Source organism: Tachysurus fulvidraco, chromosome 14 (assembly GCF_022655615.1).
Source record: "Tachysurus fulvidraco isolate hzauxx_2018 chromosome 14, HZAU_PFXX_2.0, whole genome shotgun sequence".
Taxonomy (NCBI): domain Eukaryota; kingdom Metazoa; phylum Chordata; class Actinopteri; order Siluriformes; family Bagridae; genus Tachysurus; species Tachysurus fulvidraco.
In genome coordinates, this window is record NC_062531.1 from 3403794 (window position 1) to 3429114 (window position 25321).

Here is a 25321-nt window from a genome sequence, read left to right on the forward strand (position 1 = left end):
TTTGATTTCGCTTATTTTGGGGGCGGGGCTACATGTGACGTCAGTTCCAATCATCTGGCTGAATGTCACGTGAATACCCGGTGGGGTGCAGAGAGTCTGCTACTGAAATAAAACTTTGTCCGGAGTAAGGTCCTAAAGGAGCTGGTCGAGTTTGGTGTAAATCACTCGAAAACTTCCCAAGTTATAAACCTCCAAAATTTATAATGGAAGTCTATAGGGGAAAAAAGCCACTTTGAGCTTCCGTACCGGGAATGCCGGAATTCCGATCACTGATAAAAGTCATAGCACACTTTTCCTCAATGAGCCGGTCAATTTGACATCTCATTCATGGGTCTAGGACAAAAGCTGTGGGACAAGTTACGCGCCGAAATTTTGTCCGGCACAATAACAAGAATGTTGCTTTGCAAGCACCATTAACTATAGCTTTACACAATTAACTTTTAAATATAGCAATAATTTAAGCTCAGATAACATTTGGCTAAAGACAAATTTCAAATTTGTTAATAATTGACTGATAATAACAAAATTTCAGCTTACCTCAATATCCTTTTTTAAAGGTTTTTTAAGCCATTAGCTTTGTATTTGGGTGCGCATAGCTTACAGCGCATGTGCAATGACATTTTTTCATCCAACCATTTTAAACAATTCTTCTAGGTACAGCCAGGGATGTATAAGGGTTGGGGTTGGTTGGTCTTGCTGGTTACCAACCTCCTCGCTGGTGCTGGTGCTTGGTTGTTGAGACATCGAGTTTGAGTTTTGAGCCTCTGCCACGGACATCTTCGTACTTGGCTCCGTCTGCTATGTCCAGCGTTGGGTAACTGAAGTGTGACGTGATTTGTGTCATGTGCAGGTGCAATAGGTTGCGTACAAACCAATAGGGTATCGGAATGGTACATGTTTATACTTCTCATCCAACCACAATCAAATTCACTCTATCCGGATGGCGCGATCTATCTTGATAGTTTTTTTTGAATAATGTAGTGTCGTGTACCAGTCATTTTAGATTTCATGTCCCAGGCACCCTAAATTTCAACATCTACTCCTCAATTAACCGATGAGCAACCCAGTTTTACACCCACACCTGGCTCCCGAATGTCTGGAGTCTCCACAAAGACCAGATAACCCCATGCAGCTCATTGGGGCCAGCAAACAGAACACACACACACACACACACACACACACACACACACAACACAATGAGACATTCCGTTTACTAATAAAACCCAAGATAAGGTACTCTAAGGTTCTCATTCTTATAACCCTTTTTGTAATGTGTTTCTTCTTTTAAGGCTTGCCTGACTTAAAATTATTTGCTCCTTAATTTCCTGACAAGGGTGTATTTTATTCATGTGTCAGAAAACAACATTGTATTTTAACATCCGTTATACTCTATCATCATATCTTACTGATCATGGCATGTTAATGTATACCTGTTCTAATGCCGTATGACCCTTTAAGGTCTGATGTCAGAATGTATACGAAGCTATTGTTTTCTTTTTACTTCCCTAATGAAAGTGCATCTTGTTCATGTTTCATTTTTGTTTCTTTGCCTTTATCTTTGCCTTGATTAATGATCTATGTATGTTATGTACCGCTGCCTTCATACCGTCATTACCCTTCAAGTTTAGTATCCAAATGACCACAAAATTATCGGTTACTCATTTTTCAAGCACTGGTGTATTTTATTTGAGCACGAAAGGCACCATACCATCTTAATACACCCTGGATCAAACTTTAAAGTCATCTAAAAGTTTGATAGCTAAACCACGCCCACAGACACCTGAAACAAAGGGAGTTTTTCCTTTCAAAATCCTGACCGAAGTATTGGTCATCTTCCCAAAGATGGGTGGAGTTCGTGACCTTTAAATTGTCACAAACACCACTAATCCGTGGTCAGACCTTCGGAACAGCTTCAAGACGACTCCATCTTCCTTCAACGAAGTTCCAGCAAGCTTCACTTCCAAGAACGACAATTGCTCTGATCTTCAGGAGAACTTGGAAGAACGTCTGACCCCACCCTAACTGACTTTTTCAGAGATTTCTCTGTTGCATCCGGACTCTTGTGCAGTAAGCCAATGCAAGTAACCGTTTCCTCTACCAACCAATTTAGATGCGTAATTTTAAGTAGGAATCTTTCATTGAATCTTAAGGTGAATTTAAGTTTCTGTGACGATTTCCCAGTTAGGGTGTGATTAATTTTTGAGTTTAAGCTTGCCATTTCCTTTCCTTCCTTTCTCGAGTTTCTTCTTTCCAGTCTCTTCCTCCCTTTCCCCAATTTTAATTTCTTTTGTTTTATTTTATTTTCATTTTCGTTTTCCCTATTTCTTTTGTTTGTTTTTGTAGTTAGTTTTATGTTGTGTTTGTCTCATTCATTAAATGTCATAATTTTGAGCCACAGGTGATTTGTCTCTGAGTCTCGCTCACAAATTAAGGTACCTGCAACATCGGGTCTGAACTACATGCTCTATTGAGTTAATTTCATTTAAATTACGGTATACAGTAAAAGGAAAGCGAATCTTTCTTGGCCGGGAAGATACCGCCTTCATAGAATTAATAAAGGTACGTGGTCTGTTCGCTGGACGAACAGACCAAATAAGCTTAACCTTAATTCCAGTACCGTTAAATTCAACTTAGGTCAAAATATTTAGAAGCCACTATAACACGTTATAGTTACTTATAAATATTTACCTTGCTTCGCGAGCCAAAATCGCTACAATAATGACATGCCAGAATAAAAACAAGCCAAAATGAAATAGGAGTAACGAGGCTATTTTTAAAATGTAAGGAGTAGAAAGTACAGATAATTGCGTGAAAATGTAAGGAGTAGAAGTAAAAAGTCTGCTAAAAAAATAATTACTCAAGATACTCAAAATTTCTACTTAAGTAAGGTATCGAAGTATTTGTACTTCATTACTTGACACCTCTGTGCATGAGTAAGCTGCTATCATGGCAGACATTATAAATTAAGATAGGTCTTACCTTGGAGTGGGCTGTCCTTCGAAGCCTCAGCGTCTTCTAACAAAAGATCCTCTTCAAGTTCTTCTACCTAGTCTATTGTTTGAACTTTAGATGAAGGAGTCAGACTTAGACCTCCTTGTCTTTTCAGGGTCCTCACAATGAGAGGCATTGTTTATATTTAAAGCTATGTAATACCAATGTGTGTATGTAGAATAAAATTACAAATAAAATCTCCTTCAAATAATCAAACAATTCCAGCAAGTAAAAGTAATTAAAATTCATAGATAGTACCAAACCAAGAAACACTATCTAAGTGTTAGCCTGAGTTTGTTCTCTGATGCACAATACTTAAGCAATACAAATGTAGTACAGTAACTAAACATAAGCTTGAGTATAGTAGAATGCACACCCGTTATTCCATACAGCAAGCTTTATATACTATTTTTAGGGCTGAGCACTTGCTGAATAAGTAGGTCTTCAATCGCCGCTTGAAAATAGTCAGTGACTCGGCTGTCCGGACCTCTAAGGGAAGTTCATTCCACCACCTTGGTGCCAAAACAGAGAAGAGTCTTGTAGTATACTTGCCTCTTACCCTGAGAGATGGTGGAACCAGTCGGGCAGTGCTGGTAGATCGGAGGTTGCGGGGTGCAGTGCGAGGAATATTACATTGGATCCACTATTGACGATAGTGGAAATGAAGGGCAAAAGGTCTTGCGAGATGGTCTGGAGCATAGTGGTAGGGAGTGGATCCAATGAGCAGGTGGTAGGATTGCAGGACTGGATGAGTTGTAAAATCTCTTTACATTTACATTTACAGCATTTGGCAGACGCCCTTATCCAGAGCGACGTACATAAGTCTCTTCTGCTGCCACAGTTGAGAAATGTGACAACAAAGGTGTAGGGGAATGCATACTCTGAGATGTAAGTGCAGTCGGGGCTGAAGTGAAGTCCAGCAGATTTCCTCAATCTTCTCCTGGTAGAAAGAAGCAAAGTCTTCTGCAGTCAGGGAGGATGAAGAAGGTGGAGCCGGGGGGTTGAGCAGAGAAGAGATGATGTTGTGGAATTTCCAAGGGTCATGTGAGGAAGCTTCAAGCTTTTCCTTGTAGAAGGAAGTCTTGGCAGAAGTCAAATCTGAGGAGAACCTGACAAGAAGTGTTCGGTAAACATCAAGATCTGCATCAAGTTGTGATTTCTTCTGATGATCTTAGCTCTCTTCGATTGTTGCACAGCACATCTGAAAGCCAAGGAGCAGAACAAGAAGTTTTCTTGGGTTTAGTGAACATAGGGCAGAGGAAGTCCATAGTTGAGGAAAGAGATGAGAGGAAAGTATCTGTGGCTGAGTCCAAAACAGTGCAGGACAAGACAGACAAGACAGTGCAGGACAAAGGAAAGTGCAAACAAAAAAATACAAGACAATACACAAAAGACAATACACAAAAACAGTCATCCAGTGTAAATACTGTATGTTCAAAAAATATTGTGTGTGCAGAAATACTGGAATGAATAGTGCTGTGTTGTGTAATGGGATGCAGTAAGAGTTAAACGAGTTTGTGGATTACGTGATGTTGTGTAAGAGATGATTGCTGCAAACATAGAAAATATACTCTGATGCAAGAAAAATTTCAGACATGTTCTGACGATAAAGTATTATAACATACATCATATATCATATCATTAGTCTTATAGCAGCAGTTACACGAGATATTGTAAAGTATTGTGTAAAACAGCAAACGACTGAAATGTGAGACAGCACGTGCAAAGAGCAAATCAGTGTGCAAAACAGCATGTAAACATTGGTTTTGATGGATATATAATGTAAGAGTGTGTGTCAAAGGCAGGTGTAGAGGTGTTCCTATTAAAGTGGACGCTTTGTGTATAGGTTACCGGAATTATATGATATATTTTTAATGAGGTCTAATCTAGCTCCCTTTTGAAAATCTTTAGGCACCCGGATATATTATATATCATATATAAGTGTATATTAAAATTCATATTAAAATGTAAGCATTTCCGTCATGTCTCTTTCACGACTCCTTCTTGCCACTGCTTGCTTTCCTTGTCTCACTTCTTGCTAGAGGAGGTATGAATGATATGAATGATATTTTGGAAATGCATAAAAAGTCATTAAAGAAATTCCACCTTCTTCCTATGTCCTGAATTTGTTAAATGATCATGACGACTCCTGAATATGCTAATTAGTCGGTGACGTCACCTAGCGGCGTCAGACCCCCTGTAGGTTCCTTCCTGTCTTTCCTGTTGCTCTTCACTTCACTCAGCAGTTATTTCTCTGACTTGCTGTAGGTTTAAGGGTATGTGATCGGATTATGATGCTGTTTATTGAAACGAACATTTAGGCTGCGGTTGTCGCTGTAAACAAAAAGGGGCGGGGCTGTGTGTAAACAATGGGAGATGTGTGTAAACAATGGGAGATCCGGAGAAGGTGAACTTGATCCTCGGTGATCAGTTTATACTCACTTTAGTCGTGTGTGTGAGTGAGTGTGTGTGTGAGTGTGTGTGTGTGAGTGAGTGTGTGTGAGTGAGTGTGTGTGTGTGCGCGCGAGTGAGTGAGTGTGTGCGCGCGCGAGAGAGAAAGAACAGCAACTTTAACAGTGGAAGATAAATAATTAACACGTGACTTCAGCAAACTGTTACTTAAACTTTATTCCTATTATTACATCCAAACACACATTAAACAGCATGTTGCCCCATACAAATGTGTTTATATTATACAAATGCGAGTTTTTATTATACAAATGTGAGTTTTTATTATTTTTCTCCCCTATTAAAATAATTCTACTGTTTTCTTTTCTTTGAGACTCGGGATTCATGTCATGTGTAACAGGTTTGGTGAGAGTTTTGTTTTGTTTTTTCAGCCATGTCTGGAGCCCCCGCATTTCCCACAGCGCCCCCTGCTGGATTTTATGACACAGTCCCGGGATATGAAGGAACATTAGCCGGCGGAGGTGAAAAGTGTTAATTTCAAAATAAATAAATAAAGAAATAAACCCATAAACTTCAGAGAGGGATTCAGGCACAAATTTAGTTTATATATATATAGAAGAAACTTTATATATATAAAGTAAAGTCATACTGTCTTTCATATGTAATATAAATGCCGCTGACATCTTTCTAACTTTGTTCATATTTGTCTTTACAAACATTATATTCAGTATTTAAATAGACCATAAATTTGAGATCTTGTGAACATAAAATACCGAACGTGTGACGATTAGTTGAGACTCAATAGTAAACTTTAAGATGCCCTAAAAGACTATTTAGTTTCTACAAAGTTTGGTATATTTTGATAATGACATTAATAACTAGTTTTCCTAAGAATCCCGAGTAAATAAAGTGTGTATTTATAGTTAATAATACACATGAATTCTGATTTAAATTATACATCATTTAATGAGTAAATAAAATCAGAATAAGTATATTTTATTTTAGAAAAAAACTCTGGTCTATTTTAAGTTGCTGTATCACTAAAGCATTAATAATAATTCTAATTATTAGCCTACGAGAATTATTAAATAAGTTTGTTTCTATAGATACGACGACTAATATAATGAATTATAGTCTATATAACATCAGATTTGTTTTTATTTCTATTTGCATATTATTTCTGTTATTTATTTTATACCTGTTCTACAGTAAAAATGCACTGTGTTGTGTTTTGTTCTTCTTAATCAGAACAGACTGATATAAAGTTTAGTCTGTTTCTCACTTTATTTTTTTTCTCTCTCTGTGTTTTTGCAGGAGGGTTTCTTCCTCCTCCGATGCCCTCGGCGCCTCTGCCTGTGGCGGACAACCTGCCTGCTCAGACCAACTGGAAGTAAGAACCTTCTCACTCTCTGTGTGCATTCTTACGTGATAAAAGTGTCACACGCTTTTCTTTATAGTGACCGCGGTAGAATATCTTCTGTATGTTTTTGTTCTTCTAAAGAACCTTTTGATTTCTGGATCTTTTAATCATTTCTGAATCAGAATCAGAATCAGGTTTATTTGCCAAGTGTGTTGACACACACAAGGAATTTGGTTCCGGCTGTTTGTGACCCTCAGAAGTACAGACATAAATAACACTAAACAAGACGAGATAATACAGACGATGTGAGACAATACAGACAGTATGAGTATCAAACATGATACAGAATATATGACTGATCAGTTATGTACATAAAGTGTGAGAAGTGCATGATAGTGCAGCTAACAATATTGTGTAATATTATGGTTTTTGTACAATATACAGCAGCAGTAGTGTGTGTGTAACGTATACAGATGATGTGATGACTGACAGTTCTGATAATGCAGTACTTATAGATATGAAGCAGGGAATAGAATTATGGTGAGTTGTTAATCGGGGAGATTGTCTGGGGAAAGAAACTGTTCCTGTGTCTGGCAGTTTTAGTAAGCAAAGTTCTGTAGCGCCTGAGAGAAGGGAGGAGCTGAAAGAGTTTGTGTCCAGGGTGCGAAGGGTCGGTAGTGATTTTTCCTGCCCGGGTTCTAGTTCTTGTATCGTACATAGAAATTTCTAAAGGGTTCACAAATTTCAAGCGACACTGTATATGCTCTAAATCTTCACTCGGGTGTATCTAACAGAGCGTGTTGACTATTTCTGTCTGTTTGTTTAGTAAAGTGTGTTTTCTATGTGCTCACCTTTCAAAGTAAACATTAATGTACCTTACACTTACTCGTACTATTCTATTTTTTTGTTGTATTGTGGTAATTGTAGGGGGCACGGTGGCTTAGTGGTTAGCACGTTCGCCTCACACCTCCAGGGTTGGGGGTTCGATTCCCACCTCCGCCTTGTGTGTGTGGAGTTTGCATGTTCTCCCCGTGCCTCTGGGGTTTCCTCCGGGTACTCCGGTGTCCTCCCCCGGTCCAAAGACATGCATGGTAGGTTGATTGGCATCTCTGGAAAATTTGTCCGTAGTGTGTGTGTGTGCCCTGTAATGGGTTGGCACTCCGTCCAGGGTGTATCCTGCCTCGATGCCCGATGACGCCTGAGATAGGCACAGGCTCCCCGTGACCCGAGAAGTTCAGATAAGCAGTAGAAAACGAACGAATGAATGAATGCCGACGATCACACCACTCAGATAGCCACTCGAAATCTCCAGATGATGTTCTGAACATTTTACTGCTGTGCCACAAACTCGCCCCTGTTTGCTTACATGTCAGAACGTCTATCGATGGCTGAAAGTTTATATCTGTCTTCATCCACTGTTATTGTTGCTTTATTTCTTTGACCGTTGTTGCTTGTTCTTGGTTTCCAGTATAACCTCCATCACAGAGCAAGCCGCACGTGAGGCCTTCATGAGCTACGCATCCAGTAAGTGCTGTTACAGCACTGCGCCGGTCAAAGACGGAGTGATCACCAACTTGGAGCCTTTCAACACCTACAGGGTGGGTTTGTAATGTTTTAAAGGTTCATAGTTCATTTAAAAAGGTTTGTTTATGCAACAGATACACATGGAGGTTACGGTGATTAATTACTTCTCTTGACGTTTGCTTTTTTTCTCGTCCTGGTCCTTTTTCTTAGTATCGCTTGGAGACCTTCACTGAGACGAGATCCTCCGAATGGAGTCATGAGCCGTACACAGGTAAAAAAAATAAACTGAAACTCTCCAGTCAGATCCTGTGGATGACCTTCAGAAATCAGATACTAGTAATGTATGTTAGTTATCCCTATAATTAGACATAACAGTGTAATCACTCTGCATTAAACAACAATACAATCTTATTGTGAAACTCCAGCTGGTGTGTGATGTGTTTCAGGCCAGCCTGTGGATGCTTCCATCCAGCCTGCCCCAGCGCCATGGGCAATCACGGCCCAAACCCCCGCTTTCTTCCAGGATCAAACACAGACCATCAGAGTGCCGTATACCTCCTCAGTCAAGGTAAAGCAATCAGAAAACTTCAATTCTCAGTCACTAGAACCAGAACACAGAGTCCTACAACTGTCCCAGTCCCAGAAATTTGCATTGTGGGAATCTGCGATTTCACTTCTTTCTATATAATGCAGTTGCACTGTTTGAACACCAGAGGTCCCAATCTGTACGCATATTCACATGCAACATGCTCATGTTGGAGAACTTATTTATTTATTTTTAAGACCTGGTGAACTTTTAGTAGATTTTGTTGAGAGTAATAAATCTGTTTGTGGTTATTTTTGATTTATTTAGAGACCTTATATATTAGATACCTACCACTGTCCCAAACTCCTCACGAAGACCTACCACTGTCCCAAACCCCTCCTGAAGACCTACGGCTGTCCCAAACTCCTCCAGAAGACCTACCACTGTCCCAAACCCCTCCTGAAGACCTACAGCTGTCCCAAACTCCTCCCGAAGACCTGCTACTGTCCCAAACTTCCTGTAGAGACCTACCACTGTCCCAAACTCCTCATGGAAACCTACCACTGTCCCAAACCCAACATCAAGTAGCACCACTGTCCCAGTCTCCTCATTAAAGTGTGACCATCTCTCCAATCTCATCATGAAGCTCCACCATTTTCTTATTTTCTGTTCAAGAAACCCTTGACAAGCTTTCAGTAGAGTACATGTCAGTTTTCGGCATGCCTTTGTTTTGATTTTCATCTATAACAATATCTTACAACTTTGAGGTTCACACAAAAGCACTTGACAAACGTGCCCTCCTGTCAGCCTGGTGGTCTTACATTCACTATGAAGTTCACACTGCTGAGTATAAAAAAGCGAAAGTATTTATGCTGCTCCACAGAACTGTCATACCTGTATGGGAATGGGAAAAAAGCCATGCAAGGACTGCGCAGGCTCTGGGAATGTGAGTCACCTTTTAAAAGTTACTTCAGAATACGTTACTCCACCGTGACGACGTGAACGACGAATCAAAACGCGATCTCTTTACAGAAAGTCTGCTGGGTTTGTAACGGTAGCGGGTTTCGCCATGGAACCGACCGCTGCACACACTGTCACGGCTGTGGAAGAGAAAAGTAAGCTACGGTTATTACAGCTTTACTGATGTTCCCAATACAAGTGGATACTGACTTGGAAACATGAATAAGTTTCTGTATTTTTGAGACGAAAGAGGAAACGATCTTATCTTTTAACGTGTGTTTGTGTGTGTGTGCTTGCGTGGGGACGCAGCTGTGGCTGGTGCCGTGGACATGGCTCTCGTGAATGTGAAATGTGTCGAGGGAGGAGGCAGCTCCTCGTCTTCATCACACTCAAGATCCAGTGGTGAGATCTTGTTTATAAAAGTGTTTATTGATGATGATCAAAAGAAAGTGTGACTGAAGTGTGATATCTGTCCATTTTTTGTCCTCTTTAGGACTACTTATAAAGACGATTTTGTGGTGGAGCAGGCGAGCGGGCTGAGATCGGAGAATCTCAACAAGGTCACGGGAAGGACAATGTTCACAGACTCCCAGTACATGGTAATGATACACACACACATACACACACACACACACACACACACACATATACATACATATATATATACACATAGTCTTGTCCATAATAGTTTCTTCTGTGTTCCTTCAGAGACTATATCAAACAGATTGTGGATTGTGTGTGTGTGTGTGTGTGTGTGTGTGTGTGTGTGTGTGTGTTACAGCTTTACCCGGTGATGGGTTTCCCCGACCCTTCACTGAGCCAAGCGTCTGAGCGTTTAATGCGAGAACATCAAGCCAAATATTTCCAGACTTCTCGTGTTCTGCAGCAGGTACTGCGACTCTTTACTCCCGATGTTAGTAGCACATTAACATGGCTATAATGTTAACAAGATTTTATGCTAGAATTAGAATTAGAGAAACAGGGTGTGTGTTTAACTTTACCAGGTCACCACTACCAGAGTGTTTTACTCCTGATAGCTTCATTGAAATTAATTTCATTTGCATAGCTATGTTAGCAGTCGTCATGGTAACATGACTGATTTGAGAATCTTTCCTTCTACAGCGCCATACCATCGAGCTGATCCCCATCACCCGGGTGAGCTATGCTTGGAAAGCAAAGTCCCACGTTTACTTTGTGTTTGGGAATGAGAACACGGTGTACACCGACAGCTACCCGGCCACATGCTGCTGCTCGGTCATGTAGTCCCAGTAATTCAGCAGCCAGAACACCAGATGACAAAAGTCATGAAAAAAATAATTTTTTCCCACGTCAAAGTCTTTACTGATTAGCGTTTATAGTATGTATGTAATCATCAGCATTAAGGAATTGTACACAAATTCTCAGCGGAATCGTTTTTTTACGACTCTTCGAACAAGAGTCGACTCGTTCACGAGCGACACGTCACATCGAGCTGGCCGCTAAAAATTAGGCTGATCAGCTTATCAGTGTCAGCTTTCCTCTTTACAGTCAGTTCGATGCCCGGGCTTCGTCTTTTCACCCGATTTGTTTCCACATAATGACAATATTACGATACAAAAAAGTATATTCACAATAAATATAATATAAAGCACACAGAACTCACACTGCCTTTAATTACACGCCACACACGCAGAATGTTCACTATCACACTAAATACTAAAATATTTTGTATATAAAGGTGTGTACTATTGTGACATATTATTTAGTTATGCTAGAATTAGAGAAACAATTCGCTCGGAATGGACAATTCTGCCTGGTTTTTAAGTGAGTCAAATCTTTATATTTTAATTAATAAAACAAACAAACAAACAAATTTGGAAGGGCACGGTGGCTTAGTGGTTAGCACGTTCGCCTCACACCTCCAGGGTTGGTGGTTCGATTCCCGCCTCCGCCTTGTGTGTGTGGAGTTTGCATGTTCTCCCCGTGCCTCGGGGGTTTCCTCCGGGTACTCTGGTTTCCTCCCCCGGTCCAAAGACATGCATGGTAGGTTGGCATCTCTGGAAAATTGTCTGTAGTGTGTGTGTGAGTGAGTGAATGAGTGTGTGTGTGTCTGTGTGCCCTGTGATGGGTTGGCACTCCGTCCAGGGTGTATCCTGCCTCGATGCCCGATGACGCCTGAGATAGGCACAGGCTCCCCGTGACCCGAGAAGTTCGGATAAGCGGTAGAAAATGAATGAATGAACAAACAAATTAAATAATTACCTTTCACTGCATTTTATAAAATGTCATTTCTGGTTAACATCTCTTGTAATGTCTCGCACTCCGACTGCCACGGCCTGTGTTCCTTTTTACGGGTGGAGAACTGACGGAGCCACTGAGGGGTTAACTCTCAGTGTCGGTCTCGAGCCTGGATAAAATAGAAGTTTCGTGTCAGGAAGGACATCCGGTGTTATACCTGTGCCAAATTAGGGAGCAGCTCGAGAACAACACCACCGATTTAATTCAAGGTGTTAAAAAAAAAATGGGCATTTACAGTAAGCATCTATACCTTCATGGTTTTGTTTTGCTTTCGCTGTGCTACTTTTCCATTTAAACTGAATCACGGAAGGATTTTGATAACATTGTTCTAATGTGTGTAAGTCTCTTCTGTATAAAAGTTAGCTTTGAATATTTTAGCTAATTATGCGATACAAAGAGCTGAAGTTACTAACCAATGCTTGTGAAACCATATATCGTAACATTTAACATTAAACTGATCACATCATCATCATCATCCTCCTCATCATCATGGATTTCAAATATTATTTGCAGGCTGTTTAATCTCCATAACAACCACCGAGAGTAATGCAAGAAAAGATCTGAAAGCATAACGATCGTATTGTTATGAATGATGTCATTCTGCAGTTTATTATACCGAGTAGTAATGAATGTGATATATGTGTCATGTAATTCAGAGTCTTAACCAGCGTATAGATTTGTAATATTTACTCTATCTACAAGACGAGGTAAAAGTGAGCAGTGAAGGGTTAAACGTCTCGTTCTGGAAGTAACGGTGATGTGAATTGTGGCAAAATGTTTTATTTCTCCTGATAGCTCTTTGTTTTCTCTGTATCGTCTGTCTACCGTTCGCGCTTACTGTAGGTTTTTGAGTCAGATCCGTCCAAAAAAGCCGTTTTTATTCCCACACGTGGCTGTTTTTGAAAACTATAATTGTCGATGTAGTGGAATTTTTCACACGAGAGCCTTTAGAGCAGAAGACCAAAGTGTCGCGATTTCTTGCAACATGACCAACTGCATTATTTAATTTAAATTTTAACAAAGAAAAAAATTATTACAGCTGTTTTCAGTATCTGTGAATTCCGGGGGATAAAAACTTTCTCTCACCAACCTGTCACTGTATTACACTGTATGTATGTCTTGTATTCTCTTACTTTCCAATCCAGGCTGTTCTTGGAAATCTTTTCCTTTCACGTAGAATTGAACACGATTGACATTTATATCCTTTTGGGGTTTTTTTTTGTTTTTTTTGTACTTTAATAAACAATTTAGTTTGAATACTCTCACTGTCTCATTTTTTCTTTAAAGACAAAGTTTCAAAGTCCAGAAAGATTCCCGATATGCAGCGTCAGGCCACAGAGTCTTTTATTTTGCTCAGAAATTGTTCTTGAAACCTGATAAGCCTTTAAACCCAGAGGATCGTCGACAGGGCGGTCGGTTTGGATCAGATGTTTTGCTGATATTTCCAGGTTTTGAAAAGAAAAAACATGAACAGTAATTATCGATCAGGTAAACGAGAATACAAACGCATCCGAATAGAATAGCGAATGCAAAAAATAGTTGTTTTGGGAAAATCCCGTGAAGAAAAAGTAAACGTTTCTGCACTGTTTACAAATCTTTATTTAACTACCAGCGTCATTTAAATGTGTGGCAAAATTCGTGTTCACTGCTTTGTACCAAAATCTATGTATAATTTATTTGATCTAAAAACATTTCACCTCTTGGTGTCGTTAAAGCGAATACAGGGGGACGTACCAAATATGGTAAATATTAAAATTTTTCACTCAAGGTGTTTGTCAGTAATATCTTTTTCAATTAAGTAATGAAAAACTGTTGTATTAGAAAGTGAATGCAAAATAAAATGAAACATTTTCAAGAATGAACACCGCACGATTATCAGACGGTTTAGAGATCCTCTCGTCGTTTACGGCAAACGCTGGCCTCGTGCACAGGCTTTTTAAAATAAAATAAAAAAATGCAATTTCAGGCTCTAGCCTAACGGAACAGGGAGCAAATTCAAAACTGGTGAAAACTGGCTTTAGCTAAAATGAAAATCTCATTGAATGAGCAAACTTTGTTTTGTAAAAAATCTGTTAAAAAAAAGTAAACCTTTGTTCAATATATATTTGCAAAGAGAGAGAGAGATAGAGGGAGAGAGATAGACAGAGAGAGACAGACAGACAAACAGACAGATAGATAGAGAGAGAATGAGGGATGGATGGATAGATAGATAGATAGATAGATAGATAGATAGATAGATAGATAGATAGATAGAGAGAGAGAGAGAGAGAGGGATAGATAGAGACAGAGAGAGAGAGGGATAGATAGATAGATAGATAGATTAGATAGATAGATAGATAGAGAGAGAGACAGACAAACAGACAGATAGAGAGAGAGGGAGAGAGAGATAGACAGAGAGAGACAGACAGACAAACAGACAGATAGATAGAGAGAGAACGAGGGATAGATAGATAGATAGATAGATAGATAGATAGATAGATAGATAGATAGATAGATAGATAGATGGATGGATGTGTGGGTGGATGGATGGATGGATAGATAGATGGATGGATGGATGGATAGATAGATAGATAGATTTGTTTGGGATTCTTTCTTCTTTTTTCTTTTTAAATACTTGGTTGGTTTTGCAAAAGGTTGAAATTGTTTGCTTAGAAAGTTGATCACTTCTACAGAGTAGAACAGATGTATGCGCTGAACACATGAAGAGACAATGATGTCGCTTCCCCTGAGAAGGCAGGATTACAAGTGAATGAATGAATGAATGAATGAATGAATGAATGAATGAATCATGAATCAATGAATCGATTAATGAAGGCTTGAAAAGGTTTTTTGCTGCATGATTGACACGAAAAATAAAATGTTTGAATCAATTTGCTCTTAATATTTTACCTAAATAAGGTTCAAATACTCTTGTTTTAAACAAAATATGTTAAAGATGTTAAATGTGTATTATGTAAATGCTTAGATCAGTATAATCCACACATTAATGAGATTTCATCATTTGCAGTGAGTCTCGCATCTCGCATTTCACACGTTTTACCTTTTAATGATCTCTCTCCCCCACCCTCTTACTCTTCCCCCCTCTCTCTCCCTCCCTCCTCCCCCTCTCTCTCCTTCCTCTCTCTCCCTCCTGTCTCTCTCACCCTCTCTCCCTCTCTCCCACTCACTCTCTCTCTCTCCCTCTCCCTCCCTCCTCCCTCCTCTCTCTCTCTCTCTCCCCTCTCCCTCCTCTCTCTCTCTCTCTCTCTCTCTCTCACTCTCTCTCTCCAACTCCCTCCACCACCCCCCCACCCCCCGTACTTTCTGTCCTCTGGCCTTTTCCCAGGAGTGCTTTCTCATCCCTTTTTGTTCAGATCCCATGGACAAGCTCCTCCCTTCCTTCCTTACTTACTCTCTCTCTCTCTCCCTGCCTCCCTCTCTCCACCTCTCGCTCCTGTTCACTCTCTCCCCCTCCCTCCATCTGGATCACTCCATCTGTGAGCTCAGTAGCAGTGTATCTCTCTGTCGTAAGGGGCAGCTTCATTCTCTGTTGCAGGATGTCGGGCCCTCGCACCAGCTCCGTACTGCTTCTCATCTGCGTGGCTTTAATCCAGAGTTCCCTGCTGGAGTCCAAGGTAACACACGTAACACACACCTCACACACACACACACACACACACACACATATTTACGATGATTATAAGCACAGCACGTTCTATGTCTGCAATCTCTTCACTGAGGTGTTTACGAGGTCTCTAAGAGGAATGTAGCAGTGGCTTTACATCCTTATAATAATTTCTTTCGTTTACTATTCGCTTAATATCCAATACTACAGAATTATGTTACTAATGATCTGTGTTAGATCATAATGACTGTACTGTGCATGTCCAGTGTTGTTTTTCGTTATCAGCGTCTAAACATTCACAATGTTGTCAAAAAACAATGTACTCCAAGTATTCTCCATATTAATAATAATAATAATCATCATCGTCATCATCATCATCATCATTATTATTATTATTATTATTATTATTATTATTATTAATACTAACAACAACAACAACAATAATAACAATAATATTTATTATTATTATTATTATTATTATTATTATTATTATTATTATTATTATTATTATTATGAAGACGATGATGATAATGATTATGATGACACAGCTATGTGACCATCTGGTCGAAGGTGTTCGTTTGTGCTGGATATTTGACTTGCGAGGTGAAGTAAACGCACCCACATTCATCACCACGCCACACAGCCGTGTCGCCTCATAAAGACTGGAAAGATCTCTGAGCCAAGCTGCTTGTTTTCCAGCAAACACAAATGCACGCAGGTTATAAAGGCACGTGATCCTGAATTTACACACTATTACAATGAGTGTTAAATATCAAGCCCCCGGGCTATTAATGATTAACAGGATTGCTTGTTTTTCTCAAAAAGGAACAAAATAGATGATCCTCCTGTTTGTTTTATGGATGCTAGGTATCACAAAGTAATCTCCGAGCAGGGAAAAACAAACACAATTTCGTGTTCAGCGATGCCTGATAGATAAGAGTGATGATTTATGCAGCTCTGTTTAATAGCCTCGAGCATAAGCACAGAAAGGGAAACGACGTCAGTGCATTTTAGAACCATTAATGCGTTTACAGTTAAAATCGACAGGTTAGATGACTAAAAATTAGAAAACACAGGTTTTTATATGTATTTATCAGGATTATGCCTCGTATTATCTTGTATATATCTGCGAGACTCAGCCAAGGTCAAGGATGGAGCAAGATTCTTTTTTTTCCTGCAATAAAATACTAATTTATTTAAAAATACCCATCATTAGAATGTCACTATATGTTGCTCTGTTACGAAGTGCTATTTATTAAGCAATTATCCAAGCAGGTGTCAAAAGTGCAATGTATAATATCATGCATAATGTTCACATCTATATAGTAACCTAGAAAAATATCATCATGTTTATGGGCTGGTTTAAACTGGCTTGCTGCTAGCAAGACAAAAATATTCAGTGAGCAGCGGATCTGCAGGTAGAAACACCTCGCTGATGCGGGAGGTCAGAGGAGAAGGTTAAGAGTGATTGAGCCTGACAGGAAAGAGCTCAAATAAGCACTCTGTGGCACAATGTGGTGAGCTGAAACACATCTCAGAACACACAATAGACTGTAATTAAGATAGATGCAGATGAGCAACATTGGGTTTCAGTCCCATCAGCCAAAAACAGGAATCTGATGTACAGAATCACTAAAACATCTTGGAAAAAGCTTGGTTGGTCTAAAGAAACCCCGATTTTTGCTGCAGCATGCAGATGTTAGCATCAGCAGCAGCATGAATGCATGGGCCCAACCTACATTGTTCTTGGTGGAGGTGGTGAAATGGTGTCTGGATTGTTTCCTTGGCACACAATGGGCCTGACGGTGTGTAAAACCTTATGGCTGAAATGTATCTTATAATCCAGTAGGATCAAGTCAGGAAGCAACCTCAAACTGGTTCCATGTATATTCTACGGCATTGACTTTTTCAGCTTACTTCATTGGCCTCCTCAGTCACCTCGTCTGAGCTCAGTACTGCACCTGTAATGTGTGGTAGAGCAGAAGATTTGCTGCATGCATGTAGTAATGCATCTTATAAATCTTCTGCAATTATGTGATGCAATCATGCAACATGTGTTACCCCAGAATCTCAAAGGAATGTTGTGGATTCCATGCTGTGAAGAATTGAAGAATTCCCATTTAAAGAAATAAAGTGATAAAATATGTTAGATCAACATAAAAAAGTAAGAAACAAGGTCCATGTGCAAACGATACACAATCGAGTAGAAAAGCTCGGAGCTGCTGTACGATCTAATTAGCTACACATATTCCGTCACGAGCCGAGGAGCCGTGCTGTCATGGCAACAGCTTCAAGTGGGCTAAACACAGATACACACACTGATGAATGCAGTGAGGTAATAGTGCACATATACTTATACTTCTTTCATTCTCACTTAATCTTCATCCATGGAAACAGCTGGCTGACATTTTCACTCTTCAAATATAATAATAATAAACATAATGGTAAACATAAAAATAATAATAATAAACATAATAATCATAATGATACTAATAATAATAATAATAAGAAGAAGAAGAAGAAGAAGAAGAAGAAGAAGAAGAAGAAGAAGAAGAAACGTAATAATAATAAAAAAACAACAATAATAAAAAACAACAACAATAATAATAATAATTATTATTATTATTAGTAGTAGTAGTACTAGTAGTAGTAGTAGTAATGACGTTGTTAATAATAATAATAATAATAATAATAATAATAATAATAAACATTTTACATTGTAATTACTGTAAATGTCATTCTCACTCTAATACCAATATAGTATATCTATTTTCTTTTCCCTACTACATCAATATCACAGCTTCAATCTGTGCAATTAAATCTGATCCAATACAATCTAGAGTCCTGGGTCAGTATTAACTCTGTTAGGCGTTCAGTATCATCTCAACACATCCCCAGTCAACACCTATGAGGATGAAATGTCATTTTATCGTGTTTTTAAATTCATGTCAGCTTCATAACCCTTATAGAAAATCTTTACAAAATAACGGAACGTTCCAGAAGAACTGGATTCAGAAGTAGTACAAAGTTCAACTAATAAGCAACTTTGTGACCCTGTGAAGGAAAAGCGGTAAAGAAGATGGATGGATGGATGGAAGGAAACTAATATTTCCTTTGGTGTTCATTTTCATAACTAAGCAAACACTTACAGATGGTGATTGTAGTAATAATTATTAACATTTTGCAATTTTACAGACATTCCAGATGGTGTTTTTGGTCATAAATTGATCTAATGCTTTGGTGTCATTCCATATCTGTTAAACAAATGACTCAGATGAGAGGAAACACAGTGTGTGTGCAGTAAGTCGCTCAATCGCTTCTGTGAGATACGATAGAGAAATGTAGTATCGTTACTCTGTGAAGAAAAGAAAGGAAGGAAGGCAAGAAGGAAGGTAGAAAGGAAGGAAGGAAAAAACCCTAAAGGAAAAAGGAAAGAAGGCAGTGTATAAAGTGGAAAAATCTAAAAATATATTTTGTGAGTTTATATTCTGGCTGGTTATCGTAATGGCTTTAGTTAATGATGTATTAAATGTGCAATCATAATGTCACACTGTCAGGATTTTATTAACCTCCGTTACAGATCTTTTCTTTTTTTGTTATTTGAATTACTGTGAAAATGGTGATGATGCTCCTCAGCCCCAGATGCAATGAAGTCATTTTTCCCTTAATTATGGTTTGAGAGGTTATCTAGACATTGATGTGATTGCAGTACATGCAAAAGAGAGAGAGAGAGAGAGAGAGAGAGAGAGAGAGAGAGAGAGAGAGAGAGAGAGAGAGAGAGAGAGAGAGAGAGATTTCTCATACTGTATACATAGTGATCAACGTGGATAGGAAGCCAGGACTGGGATGAAATATATGAACAGATGGAACTTAGTGTACATTCACAAACACACACACACACACACACACACACACACACACACACACACACACACACACACACACACACACACACACACAAGTATTTTATTTGCGAGGAACCGTCGTCATCGTGCACCAGAGTGACTCACCAGTGACTCACACGCTGCCTCCTTCTCTACACCTCCATACGTCAGTTTAGTGTGATGCTTGCTCTATTATTTAAAATGTCTGACTTTATCTGACTTTATGGACAGACTACACACAACTCCGATGTGTCTTCTGCATTAATATTAATTATTTATTTATTTTTAAACACGTCTCACACGCCGCCCTGTTTGAAAGCTTGTTTATTTCAGTTCCACACAAATTTAATGAACGTTTTGTGAATCATCGTCATTTGTTAATGACTTGAAGGAAAGCGATCCATAAATGAAAACAAAGATTAGATTAGCCATTCAATTAGTACAAAAGTAATGGCGCCTTATAAAAGGAGGACGAGCGCGTGCGTGTCCGTGGCGGAGCTGCATTAAGGATGATTTAGTACACAGATATTTTAAAGCTTATTCAAGAACTACTGAATTATTTAGTGCTGTGGGTGAAAACCGGTAGTGAAGGATTTGTAGATCAGAGAATGAAGGCTGTAAATCTGGACCCTGATTTTTCCTGCAAAAGGTTTATTTGAACTCGCTGAGGTTTTAACATCTCGGTATTTCAAATATTTTCCTGAGGCTCACGCATTTCTGTACCCAGGCTGTGAAAAATGAGACTAATGAAACGTTTCCTCCTGTAAATCACAGGCTCAGACTCACAGGCTATGTGTGATGTAATAATTTATTTTGCTTTGAGACGCAATATTGGATTTAAACCCACTGAAGCGTGGTGCAGGCTGTGTGTGAGGATCAGCAGCGTGGGTGTGGATGAGGAGGTGACAAGGTGAGGGAGGTGTAAAAGAGGCTAATTTCAGGTGAAACAAACAAACAAACAAACAAACAAAAAGTAAAACAAAAATAAAAGAGAGAAAATAAATAAATAAATAAATAAATAAATGCATTAACAAAATAGAAAGAAAGAAAGAAAGAAAGAAAGAAAGAAAGAAAGAAAGAAAGAAAGAAAAAGATAAATAATATGGTAAGAAAAACTAACAAACAAAATGGAACACACAAAAAAAGGAAAAAAGGAATAAACAAAAAGAAAAGAAAGAAAGAAAGAAAGGATGAAAATAAATAAGTAACTGAACAAACAAACAAACAAATAAATAAATAAATAAATAAATAAATAAATAAAGAGAAAGATAATAGTCTTCATAATAGAAGATACATAAAAATGAATGTTTAAAAGAAACACAAAGCAAGAAAGAAAGAAAGAAAGAAAGAAAGAAAGAAAGAAAGAAAGAAAGAAAGAAAGAAAGAAAGAAAGAAAGAAAGAAAACACTTTACAAAAACTTTGGTTACTAATGTGTTAAAAGTGTAATTATAACATTGCACTGTTAGGATTTTATTAACCTCCGTTACAGAAGATCTTTTTTTTCTGGCATGTAAACAGTCCAGTGCACATGGTGCTCAAACTCACTCACTCACTCATTTTCTACCGCTTATCTGAACTTCTCGGGTCACGGGGAGCCTGTGCATATCTCAGGCGTCATCGGGCATCGAGGCAGGATACACTCTGGACGGAGTGCCAACCCATCGCAGGGCACACACACACACACTCTCATTCACTCACTCACACACACACACACACACACACACACACACACACACACACACACACACACACACACACACACACACACACACACACACACTACGAACAATTTTCCAGAGATGCCAATCAACCTACCATGCATGTCTTTGGACCGGGGGAGGAAACCGGAGTACCCGGAGGAAACCCCGAGGCACGGGGAGAACATGCAAACTCCACACAAACAAGGTGTAGGCGGGAATGGAACCCCGATCCTGGAGGTGTGAGGCGAACGTGCTAACCACTTAGCTACCGTGCCCCCCCCCCCCATCGTGCTCAAAGGGTGCTCAAAGGGTTTAAATGAAATTTTAGTTTTCCTTTTAATACTAATGCTTTTTTACTGCTCTTTATTCTCCTGACCATACAACATGACCGTATTGAGAAAATCCCAACTGTGGAAATGTTTCACTACGAGACTGTCACTAGAGTTTAATGAATTTCCACTATGAAATCTGACACTCATGAAAGAGCCACACAGCTCGGTGCAGCATTTGTGTTCATGATCCAGCCTTCTCTCTGAATCAGGAGTGTGCTTCAATGTGTTTCAGCTCGTCATTCATCAGGACAAGGTTTTACTGCATGCTTTCACTCTGTACAAACTGCAGCTGGAGTGCAGCACACAGATAACATGACACCAGCACATCAGCAAACAATAAGCCCAAATACCCCCTCATACAACCCCCCTACACACTCGCTCGTGTGTGTGTGTGTGTGTGTGTGTGTGTGTGTGTGTGTGTGTGTGTGTGTGTGTGTGTGCATGCATGCATGTGTTATATATTTTACTGTTCTGATGTTTAAAGTCACAAAGTCTTCACATTGGTGTAGATGTAAAAAATATATATATATTTATCGCTGTGTAATTTTATCATTTTGAGAATAAAGAAATAAGAGATTGTATGACAGAAGGAAGGAAAAAGAAAGAAAGAAAGAAAGAAAGAAAGAAAGAAAGAAAGAAAGAAAGAAAGAAAGAAAGAAAGAAAGAAAGAAAAAGTAAAAAGGAAAGAAAGAAAAGTTATTTGCATTATAATTTAAAATGTGTATAGGTGGTTAATTAGTGTATTAGGTGTTAATTAGTGTATTTATGATTGATTAGTGTTAAATTGGTTTGTGTTAATAAACCAATAATACACTAATTATTGGTTTATTAGGTGTTAATTTGTGTATTTGTGATTAATTAGTGTATTATTGTTTTATTAGGTGTTAATTAGTGTATTGCTGGTTAAGGAATTAAAGAAGAGAGATACACAGTTACTGCACCAACACAGTAAATGTACTAATCTCTACACACAGCCTCTTAAACCTCAGGCAAAGCCTTAAAAGATTTTTATTGAAATTAATAGTGTGTGGTTTTGTGGCTGGTCACAGAGCGAAGTACACAAACCAATTTTATAAGAAAGTATTTCATATTAACTTTAATATTAACTTTGTCTCTCTTGCTCTCTCTCTCTCTCTCTCTCTCTCTCTCTCTCTCTCTCTTGCTCTCTCTTTCTATCAGCCCCTCTCTGCCATGCATGGGGGCGGAGCTGCACGCCTCCGTCGTGACCTGCGTGATGCGTTGCCTTATGAGGCTCAGATGATGTCATACCCTCCTGCTGGATTGAATGGGCGGGGCAATGATCTGTACTACCAGCCAGAGGCCTTGCGAGCACAGGGGCTGGGCCACGCCCTACATCGCCTGGAGAACGATCAGAGGCAGGAGCAGGAGGCAGCCTACCTGGCAGGTATACTGCGCCTCCTGAGCGAGGCTGAGAATAACGCCCAAGCCAGACCAGAGGAAGATGAAGAGCAGGTGGAAGGTGACTTCCAGGAATCATACCCACCAGACTATGATGAGACAGAGCAGACAGTGAGCATGGCAAAACCCCAGGCACTGCTGGACCCCCAGCTCACTGAGGCTCTGCTCAGCCGATACAGGCAGGAGCGGATGCTGCAGGCAGGGCAGGACCAAGACCAGGAGATGCTTCGGTGAGAAAAACACTGTTTATTGTCTTTAAACTTCTACCACGTTCTTGTTTCTATAGTAACAGCCCATTCTTGGGCACATAAATTAACTGTAATAATAAAGAAAAAATATAAGAATTACTGAAAAGAAAGAAAAAGAAAGAAAGAAAGAAAGAATGAATGAATGAATGAATGAATGATTTCTATTTTATATAAAATTTATAATAATAAATAATAAATTCAAATAAAAAATGTATATATATATATATACATTTTTCATTTTTCAAATATTCATTTTTTCAAGTATTTAAATAATCAAATAAGCATTATTTGTAAAATAGAGGAATAAAACACCCCAAATTATTAGGAAATATTCAGCGACAGGTTGCAAAACACAGCTCTTAGCATCAGATTGCATCACAGCACCCAGTTGTTGATTATTTTCCTGTAACAATACGCACCTGAGTCTCTTCTCGCTACTCTCCAAGTTATGGGTCAGTGTTTTGAATCCCACGACTACCTGGTGGACTGGGTTGAAAGAAATATGATTTAAAAAAATCAATAAACCATTAATTAATCCGTTTAGACAGATATTAGTGCCTTATGCCCAATCTGCAGGATTATAACATGTATTTATCTCTGCAGAAACTACAAGATAGTCAGTGAACAGCCTGGTAAAAATTAATAAATCAGTGGATTCACACTTCTAAAGCCTGGCAGTTCTGACTGGCTGTAACTAACAAAGATGGCAGACAAAAGCAGACGACTGTAAATAAAACACAGTCACATGATGTGCTTCATTTGCTGCAGATCTGTGTGGCAATTTAAAGGCAGAAAGAAAAAGCTACACACTGCAACAAATGGCCGTTTGCTTGTAATATCTGAAGTTGGACAGAAAACAAAATGGCTTCTCACTCCTTCATAGACCTGAGAAGCAGCGATGCTGTAAACATGATGCAGATTTCATCCTGCTGCTAGGATAATAGTCCCTTTATAACAGTGATTACCTCAGCCTCTATCACTAAGTCTATTATTCAACTCAATTCAATTTTATTAATGTAGCTCTCTCAAAACAAACCGCATTACAAAACAAAAAGATTTGGCTCTTTAATAAACCATCTAGAAGTAACGTGAGGAAGAAACCATGAAGGGAACCAAACTCAAAAGGGAAACCATCTGACAATAGATCATTATTCGTCTGCAACTGTATATTGTAGAAGCATGCAGTAAATAGTGTGTTAAAGGGATCTTCAGTAGTGTGAATAAGAGACCTGGGATGAGCACAAGATCGTTTGTAATTACAGCAGCAGTTCTTAGGTCTACAGAATTTATGTTAGATTATTCACAGAATCATCAAGCACTGAGCATATCTGTAAATAGACACATTTTTACCACACATCTGCATTCTAAACCAACAATTAACACCCTTATCCTCATTTCTAATACTTTACATCCAGGATGCTGGTGGAGAAGGTCCTCTCAAGCCTGGTGTCTCAAAATCAGCTGAATCCATCCAACCGCCGAGGCAAATGGGAAGTGGCAGCAGCAGCCAGCATCGGACGTGACAGATCGACACCTCTGAGACGAGCTAGGCGCTCTCTAGACTCCTCCACCGCCTCCTCCCCTGATGCTGAGGCCTCACTCATGCGGGTCAAGCGAGTGGGCGATGAAGACCATGATGATTTTGCTGGTCAGAACAACCGCTCACCTCACGCTGGCCTGCAGAGGATGAAGCGCATCGACACAGATCTGCCTCCACCCGCTAAGCACAGCCGCAAACGCCGCTCGGTGACCTACGACCCTGAGCTCATCGCTCAGCACATCATTCAGTACCTAAGAAAGTGAGAGAGTGAGAGAGGGAGAGAGAGAGAGAGAGAGAGAGAGAGAGAGAGAGAGAGAGAGAGAGAAAGAGAGAGATAGAAAGATTGCAACAGTTCACATGCAGACAGATATACGTGAAAACTCACCGTTATCTGCTTATGTCTGGCAAACCAATGTATCTGCTTCAGCGCTATAATAAAATCGTAAACACGTTTAATTATCTGTTCCACACGCTAACGCAAATGAGCCAATCTCATTTTTATAATATTTATGGGTTTGCAGTAGATGCAGTGATACACTGGTCAGT

At 39.3% G+C, this 25321-nt stretch overlaps 2 protein-coding genes across 4 annotated transcripts; both read left to right on the forward strand.

Annotated features, from left to right (window-relative positions):
* The first annotated feature begins 5139 nt into the window (after nucleotides 1-5139).
* LOC113645672 (protein SSUH2 homolog) lies at nucleotides 5140-13309 on the forward strand. 3 transcript variants are annotated; one of them, XM_027151397.2, is made up of 12 exons: nucleotides 5140-5267; nucleotides 5832-5921; nucleotides 6715-6790; nucleotides 8229-8358; nucleotides 8495-8555; nucleotides 8731-8852; nucleotides 9694-9756; nucleotides 9843-9925; nucleotides 10080-10172; nucleotides 10264-10369; nucleotides 10552-10659; nucleotides 10893-13309. In XM_027151397.2, exons 2-12 carry the CDS (start codon nucleotides 5834-5836, stop codon nucleotides 11031-11033), a joined length of 1071 nt encoding a protein of 356 aa, XP_027007198.1. In that variant the 5' UTR covers nucleotides 5140-5267; nucleotides 5832-5833; the 3' UTR covers nucleotides 11034-13309. The 3 variants fall into 3 exon arrangements, with proteins under 3 accessions (XP_027007198.1, XP_027007197.1, XP_047655727.1); XM_027151396.2 differs by lacking the exon at nucleotides 5140-5267 and adding an exon at nucleotides 5353-5398; XM_047799771.1 differs by lacking the exon at nucleotides 5140-5267 and adding an exon at nucleotides 5366-5414.
* A 2147-nt stretch (nucleotides 13310-15456) lies between these two features.
* Nucleotides 15457-25121, forward strand: pcsk1nl (proprotein convertase subtilisin/kexin type 1 inhibitor, like). Its single transcript, XM_027151463.2, has 3 exons — nucleotides 15457-15661; nucleotides 22748-23217; nucleotides 24651-25121. The coding sequence occupies exons 1-3, from the start codon at nucleotides 15584-15586 to the stop codon at nucleotides 25036-25038; spliced, it is 936 nt and encodes a 311-aa protein (XP_027007264.1). The 5' UTR covers nucleotides 15457-15583; the 3' UTR covers nucleotides 25039-25121.
* The last annotated feature ends 200 nt before the right edge of the window (nucleotides 25122-25321 follow it).

Coding starts and splice junctions, on each gene's coding strand:
- pcsk1nl (XM_027151463.2), top strand. CDS start 15,584: ATGTCGGGCCCTCGCACCAGCTCCGTACTGCTTCTCATCTGCGTGGCT. Junction 15,662..22,747: donor GTTCCCTGCTGGAGTCCAAG/GTAACACACGTA, acceptor TCTTTCTATCAG/CCCCTCTCTGCCATGCATGG. Junction 23,218..24,650: donor CAAGACCAGGAGATGCTTCG/GTGAGAAAAACA, acceptor CTTTACATCCAG/GATGCTGGTGGAGAAGGTCC.
- LOC113645672 (XM_047799771.1), top strand. CDS start 5,381: ATGGGAGATCCGGAGAAGGTGAACTTGATCCTCG. Junction 9,926..10,079: donor CACGGCTGTGGAAGAGAAAA/GTAAGCTACGGT, acceptor GTGGGGACGCAG/CTGTGGCTGGTGCCGTGGAC. Junction 10,173..10,263: donor ATCACACTCAAGATCCAGTG/GTGAGATCTTGT, acceptor TGTCCTCTTTAG/GACTACTTATAAAGACGATT.